Source organism: Somniosus microcephalus, chromosome 18 (genome assembly GCF_052327205.1).
Source record: "Somniosus microcephalus isolate GS21.2 chromosome 18, FLI_Smic_1.0, whole genome shotgun sequence".
NCBI lineage: Eukaryota > Metazoa > Chordata > Chondrichthyes > Squaliformes > Somniosidae > Somniosus > Somniosus microcephalus.
Window position 1 is genome coordinate 22,307,656 of NC_141004.1, and position 15,978 is coordinate 22,323,633.

The 15,978-nt window shown below is 44.8% G+C and overlaps 1 protein-coding gene across 5 annotated transcripts in view; it reads right to left on the reverse strand.

The window, feature by feature from the left end:
* Positions 1 to 1,977: 1,977 nt before the first annotated feature.
* Positions 1,978 to 15,978, reverse strand: part of ccnd3 (cyclin D3) — a 327,947-nt gene continuing 313,946 nt past the window's right edge. For all 5 annotated transcript variants that reach the window (XM_086011207.1, XM_086011209.1, XM_086011210.1 and 2 more), the window contains one exon: positions 1,978 to 8,643. In XM_086011207.1, coding sequence (XP_085867333.1) covers positions 8,485 to 8,643 — 159 coding nt within the window. In that variant the 3' untranslated portion in view covers positions 1,978 to 8,484. The remainder of the gene's footprint in view (positions 8,644 to 15,978) is intronic.

A 15,978-nucleotide genomic window follows, 5' to 3' on the forward strand; every position in this document is an offset into this window, starting at 1 on the left:
GACAAACATGCTGATCCTGGTTAAGATTATTTATAATTATTACCAATGCTGCTCTATGATCAACTAAAGGAGGCTCTCCTGTAGCAGCTTGATAGGGTCATATCTGTTCCACCAAACAGCTCGGCTGAGGATTGATAACACTCCTCTTAGCTGCTCTAGGTAGATAGGACTACTCTACCCCTTCCTCCCCTCCCCCAATCTAGTTGGGTAGCCAGTGCCGTCATCACTTGACTACTGAGCCACCTACTTAAACTCATTTAAGCTTTTTGCTGTAAATTTCATGGACTAACAATAGATTGTAACAAGAGGAAGTTACTGCAGCAATTTTAGCATGTTTTAAAAAGGAATTTACATTAAAAATGACCACATATACTTGAGTATAAGGCAACACAAAAACACCACCCCAAAAAAATCCAATTACCTCATATTACAAAACTTCCCTGCACCAAAATTCTTGCTTTCATTCTGGCTGGTGCCTGCAAATACACTTCTGTCCTTTCTCATTTTAAGCAGTTTATTCCAGTGAGCTGTTGCTCCACTCCTTTAGCGCTGATATTTAAATGGAAACTCTCTCTCCCTCCCAACTCCAGTCTTCTGCTGTATTTACGCTGCTGGACGGTCTCTGATTGCAGTCTGAGGTTAAGTTGCCAGTTAAATATCTCAGTGCTGTGAAAGCCAGGCAGAGCAACAACTGACTGCAACAATGGATGGGAAGGCACTGGTGTGGTGCTGCTGCTGTGCCCAGTCTTTGGAGAAATTGCTCTGGCCAGGAAGGAAAGCAGCCATGAGCAAAATCTAAAGGCGGATACAACCCACAGATAAGATGACCACCCCTATTTCTAACTTAATACAGTGAGATGAATTTCTAGTCTTGTACTCAAGTATATACAGTAAGCACAGACTGAAATCCAAAAGTAATTACTTCCAAACACCCATTGCCTTAAGACCCTGTTGTAATTATTATTTTTGTCCTCCAGTTAACCAGTGTATGATTTGTTTTTGTCACGATTTGTAAAGCAACTTGAGCACGTGGTTTCTTGAAACTTGCGCGCTTTTATGTTTCACAAGAAGTGAAAAAATGTAATATTTGTTCTTGCATAGTATTTTGACAAAGAATTAGACCATATTATTGACAAGACTTAAAACATTGTTACACCCAAGATGGACGCCTTAATGCAAGTCAGATAATGCGCTATCAGAATATTGCCCAACAATTTTAGCAACAGATGCAACAAGGCTGCAAATTGTGTAATAATCAGCTACAAAGTACTGGATACTTCTCAGATTTAAAAAAGCACAATAATTGCAGATGCAGTGTCCCCTTTTGGTAAAATGAAATAAACTGGATGATTATTCAAAAGTCATTAGTTATTCACAATTAATACTGGATAAAACCACCAATATAAATTTTACAGTTGGCTCATTGTCACTGCTTTTGTAAGTCATCCAAAAATGAGGGAACAAGCTTCACTGCTTACTCTACCCCACCCTCATGAAGGCACTGACTCATGCTGGGACCAGGTTCCGCAAGTTATCAGCCGCCCTCTAGTGCCTTGTCCAACTAGCTATTCTTTGCGTAGGAGCCTTGGCGATGAGTGCTCGCAGTATATTTAACGCAGGGGAGGACACCACAGCCGAGCCCAATTCTGTTCTCACCCAACATGGCACTTGTTGCACTTCCTAGCAGGGGTAACAGCAGCAATCAGGAACAGGAGCACTGGTTGAGTTTTCTCCACCGAAAGTAACGGGGTCAATTTTAGCAGCCTGTTTGTTCCTCCCCTCAACTGACCTTGATGGTCTGTATGGCTCAGTTCCACACTGGGTGGTGCATTTACCAATGAAAAGCTTGCGAACTAAAACTTTACCTACACAATGCACACCCAGTCATCTGTACTCGACACATCATGCGCGTAGCTTCCCGTGAAAATACTACACAGTGGATTTGTAAACATGCTCAGCATTTCCAAAAGCCAACAGCACAGTTCAAAAGGACCAACATTTATTTGCTCGAATTTCAGATATACAAGTCAGAGTTACAGAAATTAATTCTGTATGATTGCCATTTCAGAGCAATTAATTGAAGCTTCGCGTTTATATAATAGTCAGTGAAATGGTTGGAGAATGTTACCGTTAAACATACAATTACTGCATTAAGAGCTATCCAACCAATTGCTAAACTTTGGTCAAAGAGGTGTCATTTTTGGACCAATTATCCGTCAGACTGTTTTCACTGACAAAGCATTGTAACTTGCCCTAACTTTACACAATGTCGCATTTACTAACAAATTGCTGCTGTAGAAATTCATTATATAGTCTCAAAAGAAACCATAAGAAACGCATGCTGTAATAAGTTCAGGATATTTTCCAAACAAGGGGAAAAAAAAAACATCTGATCTGAAACTGATACTGATGACAATTAGATGCCCACAAGGACCACCAAAGACTAGCGCTTTGCCTGTCGAACAAAAACATTTACACCAATTCCTGTCCTTAAGAAAGGACTATAGGCAATGGTATCTCCTTAGGACGTTATGCAATTGTGATCTTTAAAAAGCTCTAAAAAAAAAGCTGAGGTACTGTAGAAACTGTCTAGTAACCTGAGATACTGTAAGTGGAATATCTGCAGACACAAAAAAGGCAACAGAACGAACAGTCAAATTTACATAGGCATTTGAGTACATTAATGTTCTTGTAATCCCCCCACCCCCATTTTACTGTATGACTTTAAACATAAGCAGCAAAAAAGTTTATAATTTTTTTTCAAACATAAAACGGTGCTGCACAACCAACTGAACTAGTTCTGATTTGGTCTTGGACATCCAGATATTTTCAGGGAACAGCTCGTCAGAAACTGTGCTCAATAAATATTCACAATAAAAACTCACTAATAATTAATAAATGGGGGAGCAATAGTAACACACACCAAAGATCATCGCAGTTCAATCTCAAGGTCTTACTGTGCAAACTCTACTGATTTCCCCCCTCCTTCCGAAAAACCACTGCAGCATTCAACATCATTTTGAAAACAGGTTGGAGCATTTAAGTATGGTGGATTTTCAATAGTTTTAGACTACAACTCTGGCAGACCAAGATAAAAGTCTCGCTGTCTCTTCAACCAACAACAGATACTTTCAGTTCAGTTGTCTGTACAACCCTGTATACAAAAAAAATAGCAGCAAGTTTCATTAAACAATACTAAGAAAATAAAATGTAAAAAAAAAAAAATCAGCCCTTTTAGCAGCACAAAAATAACAAAGATTCACTCCATTCTTCGCCACACTCAGCAACAGCAATGCACAAAGGCCTAGATGCTTCAAACTCAGCCTGCTGTAGAAGTGGTCACAGGTACCAACCTCACTAACCAGACTGCCAAAGTTGCTTAATTTCAATATGATTCCTTATTTTGCCACTTTTTTTTTTTTTTAAATTAGCTTCAATGTTTCTTGATGAAAACAACCCAATTCACACAGAACTATATTTTCATATATATATGTGCTTTGATATGCAGAGAAAACTTATTAAAAGTGCCCTGAAAAATATTCTGTATGTCTTGGTTTTCTACTGGTGGATAGCACGTGCCCCAGAAATGATGAAACCATGCAGTTTAGTCCCTTTTCGTTTGGTCATTCACGACCGGCAAGGTTTGTGTGGCATAAATAATTAGTGTACAAGCTGATCCTATGTCAAAATACTGTCAATTTTGGCTCGACGGGTCCCGATAATATCGATGAGTTGCCACATCGGGAAATTAGACAGTTGCCTTTTATAAAAGTTGCACGTTACTAGAGAGAGAGTCTGGAACTGTTAACCAATCACTTGCCGGCTAACAAGGAAGGAGATTGGTTAAAAACTAATCAAAATATGATCAATAGGTCCAGAAAGATTTACAGCACAAAAGGACTAAAACACATCACTCTGTTTCTGGGACAGAGCTGCGGCATTAGGTTGGTACTTAAGTGTAAACCAAATTGATGAGGGTGATTTTTGCAGTACGTCCCTAGCAGTGGGGAATCTCGCTGCCCAGCATATTCCGGGTGGCAGCGGGCAAGGTTCCACTGCCAGAAGCGCACTCAGGAAAACGACTCCCTATAATGCTACTACCTTAATAGACAAATCAGGCAATTAATAGTCTGCACTGGTTAAAAGAGCTGCGCGCCTTAATGGTGGCAAGCCGGCGAATCGGTAACATTGCCAACGGTTGGCTAATTAAATATAGATCAGCAACATAAATTAGATTGAAATGAAGTAGCTGCTGGCGCAGGGCTGCAATTGAAAATGTCGGCCAAGGGAGAGCAGACGGCCATGTTTCCCATTCAGCTGGAGCCCGAGACCATTTCTGAGGCAGTGTTAGAAATGACAGGTTCATTATCACGGCTGTCACTGCAGCAGGGCCGACCCCATTAAAGAACCAATTACCCAATAAAAGAGTGCGCCTGCAGAAGAAATGAGGGTGCATTCATTTTTTTTTTTTTTAAACTTGATTCAGCATATATAACTCAAAGGGGGGCTGCGGTATTTTCCAAAACAAAAACTCCATGGGACCAAACTCGAGGTATCAGTAAGGATAAAAAAAAATCAAATTGAGTCCTTATATGCAGTATGGGAGCAGGAGGAATAGCATTCTCAGAACGTTATAGCAAGTATAATTCAGAAGAGGTACCATGTCCTACGATTCCGCCCCCCCCCCCCCTCCAACCTTTGAATGACAGCCCTGATTTATCTGAATGTGGAGGATGAATGAATTAAAGAAATACAATTTAAATAAACAACTCTGTGGATGAAATGACTGATGTCATGTTTAGTATTGGCAATTTCACCCCATCTAGTTTGTGTTGCAAGATGTTTTTGCACGACGAAACATAGCCCCCTTAAGCTCATACTAAATATTTGGTTGCATTCACTGCAAACTCAAGAACCTATCTTAATTCTCCTGTCAAAATCTGTGTAGTTCTTGGATACTTCTGATCATCCCCGAGTTTGCTAAAGCATTATGGTTAATCAGAAAATTTCGGTAGTATTTAAAAAAAAAAAATCTTAGCAATTGGCAAACAAGACCCTTTACTAATTGAGGGAATAAAGAAACCCCACATAACTATAAAGCAGAGTTGGAAAAATAAAATGCAGCGACGCATTAAATATTATGCCTGTGTTCACAGACTGTAAAGCAAAAATTAAATGCTACACTTTACCAAGTAATCAAGGGTATGATAGAAATGTATGCTGCTTGAAGCATATTATGGCATTACTGAATTTTATGTACATGGATAAGATGCCGCAACAGGCAATGGTCAAAAACATCAAAAAAGGTGTGGTTTAAATCCGGCCCAGAAAGGAATAACAGGTAAAACTAGAGTCTCATTTTTGACTGTATGATAGTAACACTGAAAAATACTATAACCACACAAATCATTGCCTAGGCAGAGTTAGACTACTATGTCCACTTTTGTGAGCCCTACTTTAGAAGGGATGTTAAGGCATGGGCAGAAGAGGTTTATTAAGACGATACCCGGGTTGAGAAGCTTTAGCTGCAAGCAGAGTGTACACTGAGGCTTGTTCAATCGAACAGGCAAGAGGAGATCTGACAAGGTGTGTTCAAAATTACAAAAGGTTTTTGCTAAGGCAAATGGGGAAAAACCTATTTCCACTATTTGCTGAGTTAGTAAGAGGGCAGAAATTTAAGATTATTATGAAAAACAACAAGGTAGAGGTTAGGAATTTTTTTCCCCTCCAATTTAAAGGTTTGTTAAAAATTCTACCAGACACGGTGGTAGAAACAGAATCAATAATAACTTACTTTCCTTTTTTAAAAGCTAAGTATTTGAAGACGAAAAACTAAAAAAGGATACAAGGGGAAAGGTCAAGGGAATGGCAGTAATTGGACGCGTGATTTTTCCTTACGTTTCTGTGATGTGCTTCAGGATATTTTTCCTGTTAAAGGTGCTATATAAATGCACGTTGTTGGGCTGAATGCCTGCTTTCTTTGCTGCCAAATTCTATGATTTTACCATCAACTCCCTCCCCCTGCCCCCCATCAGAAATATAACCTTTTATGAAAAACATCTAAAGCCGTTTTTTGTTTTGTTTTTTTGAGGGGCGCACTGAACTCTTTTACAATTGATCATGGCTTATAATTGTCTGCCTGTGTGTTTTTACATGCCATAGCTATATACACACACTCAGACATATCAAAATAACAACTTTACCTATCATACATCTGATAAGTTGGAAATGTAAAATTAGTAGCTTCAGTCTACAAATTTAAAGAATTATCTATAATAAATGAACAGTGGAAATCTCTCTCTTTAGTAGCCAAATTCTCAATGCAAAATTGCCTTCAAAAAAAGTGGGCCTTAGCTGGGAAAGGCTTGATCTGACCAGGGCTGACCAATACTTTTTTCTTCAGCTGGTCTTATACAAGGAAGCAGTAATTACAAATGCTGCTGAAATCACTTTAGTCATTTGCTCGAAAGAATGAACTACAGTTAAGGTGATTTGCTACTACGTACCCTTTGGCCGTCATGCTGCACCACTCTTACTTTGCCCCTGCTATTGAGTGCATTTATCCACATGGACACTCGAGCACATTCATACCTCCACGAGCACATCAGTCTCCCCCCTCATTAGCAAGTGAATGTGGCTTTGGAGACTTTGTTCTTTTTTACCATTCAGAAACACAGCTTTGTTTGCTGAATCAGACTACAAGTTGTTTATATATGATGCGGCAAGCAACCATTGTGGCTGCAGTTCCCTTGCAAAATCCATTAAGTGAATCTGCAATATATTACCTAGATGTGGAGGACTTGCCACAGGTTGATATCCTACAAGTGAAAAGCATTTGCCCCCACAGGAGAGGCAAATATTAAGGAACCTTGGTCCCAACCAATACATTTCCTATAATATCACTGTGCACGAATGAGTGCCATTTTATTTTTTCGAGGAGTAAATTTTACACACAGTAATGTGTAATTATGTTTATCCCACTGTCAGGGTAACATGTAATAGCTCAGAACAAGAGATGTTACCAGAACAATGTGGGTAGCTCTGTTTAATTAATAACAGAATTGACAGAATCTTCATAATAATTTTGTTTTTTAAAATAGATTTGGTTTGAAGGTTGAACTGTAAAATCTTGACACGTTTTAAAGATTGTAGTGGACTTTCATGGCCCTTTCTGATGGTCCTTTTGTTTATATACAGGAATTTGTTGTTTCTGGGAAGACCAGTTAACGGTCATTAAATATATTTCTCATTAGATATAACGCAGTTGGTATACATTCCATTATCAAGAAACCAGTACTCCATTTATAGTTATGTGTGTGTATAATATATATAAATATATTTTAAATAAGGGCTGCAGCAGTCTGAAAACTTCCGTCTGGGGATGGGAGCTGAAACATTTTGTTTCAGAATTTGTGTCAGCTTTCCCCCCACCGCCTCATGTCCTGATTTCCCGCCCTCTAGGAAAAAACCCAAATCTTGCTTCCTGTTACAGCCCTATTTTAAATATATTATATACAATTAAAACCTTGCACATCACCGTGTAAAACAGAACTGAAGCCTGTTAATTGGTACATCACAACGTCAAATTAAAATGTCCCATTTGTGAGATTCCCCCCCACATTAAGCAGAACACCAGTACTGATCTATATATTATATAGAGTTATATTCTTGTACGTCACTGTGCAAAATAGTCCAAATCTGTTAATTGGGACATCACAACATAAAATTTAAATGTCCCACTTATCAGATTGTCTCCATTAAGCAAAATATCAATACCGATTTAAACACACAGTAATCAGATGGTGTTCAATCATTTCCTCATTAAATGAATATCTGTATTAATTGTACTTAGAATTTGTTGAGGCAAAGCGGAATATCCTTAAATTTTTAAATCATGGGGTGAACTTTTGAGACAATTCAGTTTAGATCGGAGGAGACAATCTTCATGTAGCCCCTGCCTGGACTTTTGCGTATTGTTTGTATACGAGATACTGGATGTTATCAAACTGTGTGACTAGTACCAAATAAGTTAAAAGCAACAGAACGGCTATAAAAGCATGTACCTTGCACTTTTTGACCTACATTTTTGGGAAGGCACTAAAAAAAAAAAAAAAAGTAGAAACCAGAACCCCTCAATATTTATTACAATCCGCCAACCTCACAATTTGTTCCTGTATTCAGTACTAGATGGCGAACAAATCGCAATCAAGCTTCTTTTCATATAAAATCAGAGTGGCGGAGTTTAGGGATTTTACAAGATGATAATCACTGCTACATTTCTCACTCCACAATTGTTTTTCTTTTCAAGTTGTGTCTTCTTCAGCGTTTTCACCCCACATGACAACATATAGAAATAAGCAGGATCTGGTTCGGATATAAATGCAAGTCTTTTTCTTTTTTTCTATAGCATCAGAGTACTAAAATAGTAAATGCAATTTCACTGCATTGGATTTTTTTTTTTTTTTTTTAATTGCACGAGGATGATCACAGATTGACATCCCTTACGTCTGTAGGAGTGCTGGTTTGGTCTGGCTCATGTACAGTCTTTGAGGACATGGTTTGCTCCTGCTGTTGTTGTTGAGATTGTTTTAAACTCTCTGCCAGGGCAGCTTCAATCTGTTCTTGGCAAGCCTTCAGGCAGTCCTGGTATAAAGAACAATGACATTAACGAACAGGTAAATGAGATCATGCATATATAAAAAGGAAAAAACCCCCCCCACCAAATTGGATCAGTCCCTGATCATACAGAGAGATGCTGAGAGCAAGATGATGCAGTAATAGACCATTCCTGAACACTTCTAGCTAATATTTATCCCTCAACCAACATCACTGAAACAGATTATCTGATCATTAACACATTGCTGTTTGTGGGAGCTTGCTGTGCGCAAATTGGCTGCCGCGTTTCCTACATTGCAACAGTGACTACACTCCAAAAGTACTTAATTGGCTGTAAAGCGCTTTGGGACATCCTGAGGTCGTGAAAAGCGCTATAGAAATGCAAGGCTATCTTTTTCTTTTCATTAAGCCATCAATTGTGGAGAGAGAAATGTAGCAGTGGTAACGATACAACAGGGGTTACTGCGTGATGACTGGATGCAACAGCAGTGCAGGTAACCCGTGCTGGTGCCCAGCCCCAATAAAAATAGATGAGAATTTCTGAAATCAAATTAAAGTTTCACCAGTATATTTCTATTCATAAATCAATTTACATTTTATCTGTAAAATGAGACAGTGTGTGTAATTAGTTTGGATTACACACCCAACACAGACCAAGGTCCTCAAAGATAATCAGTGCATGAACAGAGAAAAATCCAGGACACAATTAACCTCAAGCCTGCAAATTCCCAACAGCTGTGGCTCGGTTGCAATGGCTCGAGTTTAGAATTAGACATTGATCAGGAATACTTAGCATGTCATTAAACGACTTGTACTGTACACACTTAACCAATCAGGCAATTCATCTTTCAGGTGTGACGCTAATAATGGTGTTGTATTCTCCACCGGGAAGCGGGGAGGAGAAACACCTCCATGCTGACATGGCACAGATTGAGAACTGAACACAAGCACGGGTTGCTGTCCTACCAATTCATAACGCAGTTTCTTTGACATAACACTGTGTTGCAACACAAGGGTTGGGGGTTTGCGGTGGTTAAAATTCCCCCAATATGCACACCCATGAATCACCTCACCATTGCAACTGAGGATGGGGTCTGGGTTCTCTCACTTGGATGCACTGACAGCGCGCCCTGACCCACCACACTCTCGCTGGCGGAGACACCGATTGGAAGTTTGGGGCCACAGCTCTTTGCATGGACTAAAAACGGGTCAAAAAGTAAAGTGCAATATCTCAAGCCTGTAGTGGCACCTAACCCTTTACTTTCACCCTCCTTGATTATTACATTTTAAATCCGGTTTCCTACCTTCTCATTCTATAATTTTTCTGGTCCCGACCTCTGTTGACCAACCACATTTCCTCATGCTAGCTGATATTGTAAACTGACCCCCCCCCACTCTCTTTCAAATCTGCCGTCTTCACTCCAGTCATCAAAAATCCCACCTTGGACCCTTCTGTCCTTAAACTACTGCTCCATCTCCAACCTCCCTATCCTCTCCAAAGTCCCTGAAGATGTTGTTGCCACCCAAATCCATGTCCATCTTTCCCAGAACTCCAATCAGGTTTCCACCCCGATACAGCACTGAAATTACCCTAATCAGTGTCAAAAATGACATTCTATGGTGCACTATTCTCCTCATCCTTCTTGATGTCTTCAGCCTTTGACACGGTTAAACACATCAACCTCCTCCAACGCCTCTCCTCCACTGACCAGTTGAATGGTACTGTCCTTGCCTGGATCTACTCTTACCTATACAGTCATAGCCAGACTGCAAAAACTCCTGCAATGGATTCTCTTCCCTCCGCCACACCGTTACCTCTGGAGTCCCGCAAGGATCTATCCTCGGCTCCCTCCTATTTCTCATCTACATGCTGCCCTTCGGTGACATCATCCGAAGACATGGCATCAGGTTCCACATGTACGCTGACAACACCCAGCTCTACCTCACCACCACCTCTCTCGAACCCTCCAGTGCCTCCAAGTTGTCTTGACTGCTTGTACAACATCCAGTCCTGGATGAGCTGCAACTTCCTCCAAATAAACATTGGGAAGACTAAAGTGTTTGTCCTCCGCCACAAACTCCAATTCCTTACCACCAATTTTACCCCCCCCCCCCCCCCCCCCCACTGTCTTGGGTTGAACCAGACTGTTCGCAACCTCAGTGCCTTATCTGGCCCCGAGTTGAGCTTCCGACCATATATCCTCTCCATAACAAAGATTGCCTACTTCCATCTCCATAATATTGAGAGTCTCCGCCCCTGCCATAAGAAACAGGAGCAGTAGGCCATTTGGTCCTTCGAACCTGCTCCGCCATTCAAAAAGATCATGGCTGATCATCTACCTCAACTCCACTTTCCTGCACTATTCCCAGATCCCTTGATTCTCTTAACATTCAAAAATCTATCGATCTCTATCTTGAATATAGTCACCACTGAGCCTCCACAGCCCTCTGGGGTAGAGAATTCCAAAGATTCACCACCCTCTGAGTGAAGAAATGTCTCCTCATCTCAGTCCTAAATGTTCGACCCCTTATTCTGAGACGGTGACCCCTGGTTCTAGACTCCCCAGCCAGGGGAAACATCCTCCCTGCATCTACCCTGTCGAGTCCTGTAAGAATGTTGTATGTTTCAATGAGATCACCTCTCATTCTTCTAAACTCTAGAGAATATAGGCCTAGTCTACTCAATCTCTCCTCATAGGACAATCCCCCCATCCCAGGAACCAGTCTGGTGAACCTTGGTTGCAATCTCTCTATGGTAAGTGTGGTAAACCTTTAGTTACGTTCCTAACTCGTCGCTTTTATTGGACGAATTGATAGGTATATCAATTTTATTGACTAAATTTTAAAGATGTCTACTACTGGCCAGCCAGAAGCCCTCCCAGAAGCACAGCCACAGCAGCTTTCAGACACCGGGCTACACCAGCCGGCTTGGCTGCAAGCCCTCAAACCACCGTACCTGGATCTAAACCCACAGGCAGCAAACTCAGCCCTCAACTTCAAACACTGGCTGGACTGCTTCGAATCCTACCTGGAAGAATCCGGCGCCCTGCAGAGATCCAAACTAAGACTTCTGAACGCCCAAGCGAGCCCGAGAGTATACGCACTCATCCAGGATACGACTACATACGAGGCCGCTATCAACCTACTGAAACAGCAGTACCGCAGCCCGGTAAATTACATGTACACCAGGCACCTCCTAAGATCCCGCCCGCAACAGCCAGGAGAGTCTGTAGCTGAATTTTTACGGGCGCTAAGAGCACTCGGCAGGAACTGTGACTTTAAAGCGGTGACGGCTGTTGAAAATACGGAAGATAATATCCGTGATGCCTTTGTGAAAGGCCTACGGTCCGACTACTCACGGCAAAGACTGCTTGAAGCTAAAGACCTCGACCTGGACAAAGCTGAAGCCCTCGCTCTCTCCCTGGAGGTGGCCCATCAGGACCAGGAGGCGTTTTCCAGGTACTGCTCGCGACCCTGGGACTCGGGCCCGACCCCTACCGCAATACCCTTCGCAGCGCCGCCCCCGGGACCTACCTCAGCGTCGGCGTCCCGGACCCGACCGGGCCCGCCACCGGCTCCGACATCGGGCACCCGCGATCGGGCCGCCGGCTGCTTCTTTTGCGGCCAGGAGAAGCACCCAAGGTCGCGCTGCCCAGCCAGGAACTCTACCTGCGCAACCTGCAGGAAGAAAGGCCACTTCTCTAAGGCCTGCAGGAGCGGATCTTCAGAGGCCAGCAGTGCCTCATGCGAACTGTGGGGGCGGCCATCTTCTTTCACGGCAACTGAGGCCAGTATCCCCACACGTGAGTCATGGGGGCGGCCATCTTTGATCAAGGCAACCGACCCCAATAGTGCCTCATGTGAGTTATGGGGGCAGCCATCTTCTCCGCCATTTTGTCCTACCTCGTGGGAGACGCCATTTTACCCACCACGCCCGACTGCCACCGGGCCCGACGACCGCCTCGCCCGCAGACGACAACGACTCGCTTACCTACACACTAGCCTCCGTCACTCTGGATCAAGCCCGCCCACACCACCTGTCCAAGTCGATGATGGACATCAAAGTAAACAGCCACGCCACGACCTGCCTGTTCGACAGCGGAAGCACGGAGAGCTTCATCCACCCAGACACGGTGAGCCACTACTCCCTCCCTGTCCTGCCAACGCGCAACCGAATCTCGATGGCATCGAGGTCCCACGCCACGGACATTAGCGGCTACTGTGCTGTGACCTTGTCGGTTAAGGGTACAGAGTATAAAAACTTTAAACTCCTCGTCCTCCCCCAGCTCTGCGCTGCCGTCCTACTAGGGCTGGACTTCCAATCCCACCTCCAAAGTGTAACCCTAGCATACGGTGGACCCCTCCCCCCACTCACAGTCGACAACCAGCGAAGGTTAAACCGCCCACCGCGTAACACCTGCAGCCTATCCACCCTCAAGGTGCCGCCACCTTCCCTGTTCGCTAACCTCACCCCCAACTGCAAACCCGTCGCTACCAAGAGCAGGCGGTACAGCGCTGGGGACAGAGCTTTCATTAGCTCTGAGGTGCAGCGTCTCCTGAAGGAGGGCATCATCGAGGGGAGCAACAGCCCCTGGCGTGCCCAGGTCGTGGTCGTTAAGACCGGCGATAAAAATCGCCTGGTCATCGACTACAGCCAGACCATAAACAGATACACCCAGCTGGACGCATACCCCCTTCCCCGCATATCTGACATGGTCAATCAGATTGCACAATACCGCGTATTCTCGACCATCGACCTTAAGTCGGCCTACCACCAACTCCCTATCCACCCCGAGGACCGCCAGTACACCGCCTTCGAGGCGAATGGGCGCCTATACCACTTCCTTAGGGTCCCCTTCGGTGTCACCAACGGGGTCTCGGTCTTCCAAAGGGAGATGGACCGGATGGTTGACCAGAACGGACTGCAGGCCACATTCCCCTACCTAGATAACGTCACCATCTGCGGCCGCGACCGGCAGGACCACGACGTGAATCTGGAGAAATTCCTCCGTACAGCCCAACGGCTGAACCTCACCTACAATAAGGAGAAATGTGTGTTTAACACCTCGCGCCTTGCCATCCTTGGCTGTGTAGTAGAGAACGGACTCATCGGCCCCGACCCCGAAAGAATGCGCCCCCTCATGGAGCTACCCCTCCCCCACTGCCCTAAGGCACTTAAGAGAACCCTGGGGCTCTTCGCCTACTATGCCCAATTATGCGGACAAAGCCAGACCCCTCATGAAGTCCACATCCTTCCCCCTTACGGAGGAAGCGTGCGCAGCCTTCTCCCTCATTAAGGGAGACATTGCCAAGGCCACTATGCACGCAGTGGATGAGTCCATCCCCTTCCAAGTCGAGAGCGATGCATCCGACTTCGCCCTAGCCGCCACCCTTAACCAGGAGGGGAGACCGGTGGCCTTCTTCTCAAGGACCCTACAGGGCCCTGAGATCCGACACTCGTCAGTCGAGAAGGAGGCCCAGGCGATTGTGGAGGCGGTACGACGCTGGAGGCACTACCTGGCAGGCAAACGATTTACCCTCCTTACCGACCAACGTTCGGTCGCTTTTATGTTTAATAACAAGCTGAGGGGCAAAATCAAGAATGACAAGATCTTGAGGTGGAGAATCGAGCTCTCCACCTACGATTATGATATCTTGTACCGGCCAGGTAAGCTGAACGAACCCCCCGATGCTCTGTCACGAATTACATGCGCCAGCGCGCAAAGTGATAGACTTCAGACCCTCCACAACGACCTCTGCCACCCCGGGGTCACCAGACTTTACCACTTCATTAAGGCCCGCAACCTGTCCTACTCCATCGAGGAGGTCAGGACCATAACCAGGAACTGCCAGACCTGTGCCGAGTGCAAACCGCACTTCTTTAGGCCGGACAGATCAAGCCTGATCAAGGCCACCCGCCCCTTCGAGCGCCTGAGCATCGACTTTAAGGGGCCCCTCCCGTCCTCTGACCGTAATGTGTACTTCCTCAACATTGTTGATGAGTACTCCCGTTTCCCCTTTGCCTTCCCCTGCCCAGACATGACCAGTACCACGGTCATTAAATGCCTGAACGACCTCTTCGCCTTGTTCGGGTTCCCAAACTATATACATAGTGACCGGGGCTCCTCTTTCATGAGCGAGGAACTCCGTCAGTTCCTACTAGCGAGAGGTATTGCAGCAAGTAGGACCACCAGCTACAACCCCCGAGGGAACGGCCAGGTGGAAAGAGAGAACGCGACGGTATGGAAGGCCGTCCTCTTAGCCTTAAAGTCTAAGGGCCTCCCAACCTCCCGCTGGCAGGAAGTCCTCCCGACAGCGCTGCACTCCATCCGGTCACTACTTTGCACTGCCGTTAACGCCACCCCCCATGAACGAATGTTTGTTTTCCCCAGGAAGTCGACTACGGGAACCACTCTACCAACCTGGCTGACCTCTCCGGGGCCCGTCTTGCTGCGAAAGCACGTGAGGGCCCATAAAACAGACCCCCTGGTCGAGAGGGTGAACCTCCTGCACGCCAACCCCCAGTACGCCTACGTGGCTTACCCAGACGGGCGGGAGGACACTGTCTCCTTACGAGACCTCGCACCCTCGGGCACTCCGGAGACACCACCTTTACCCCCCCCCACCACCCCCCCAATTCCAGCCCAGGTAGACGGCATGCCGGAACCCCACGAGCCTTCGCCGACCACGCAGACACCAGCACTAACACCGGATAACGCAGCACCGCCGCTGCGACGATCGGAGAGGCTTACGAGGCCTCCGGACAGACTGACATACCAGAACTGGTAGTACACTTCACCCCGCCGGACTCAAATCTAAACAAGGGGTGAATGTGGTAAACCTTTAGTTACGTTCCTAACTCGTCGCTTTTATTGGACGAATTGATAGGTATATCGATAGGTATATCAGTAAGTATATCCTTCCTTAGGTAAGGAGACCAAAACTGTACACAATACTCCAGGTGTGGTCTCACCAGGGCCCTATATAATTGCAGTAAGACATTTTTACTCGTGTACTCAAATCCTCTTGTAATAAAGGCCAACATACCATTTGCTTTCCTAATTGCTTGCTGTACCTGCATGTTAACTTTCAGTGATTCGTGTACAAGGACACCCAGGTCCCTCTGAACACCAACATTTCCCAATCTCTCACCATTTAAAAAATACTCTGGTTTTCTATTTTTCCTACCAAAGTGGATAACTTCACATTTCTCCACATTATATTCCATTTGCCATGTTCTTGCCCACTAAACTTAACCTGTCTATATCCCCTTGAAGCCTCTTTGCATCCTCCTCACAGCTTACATTCCCACCCAGCTTTGTATCATGTGTCCTCATAGGACAATCCTCAATCTGTCCTCAG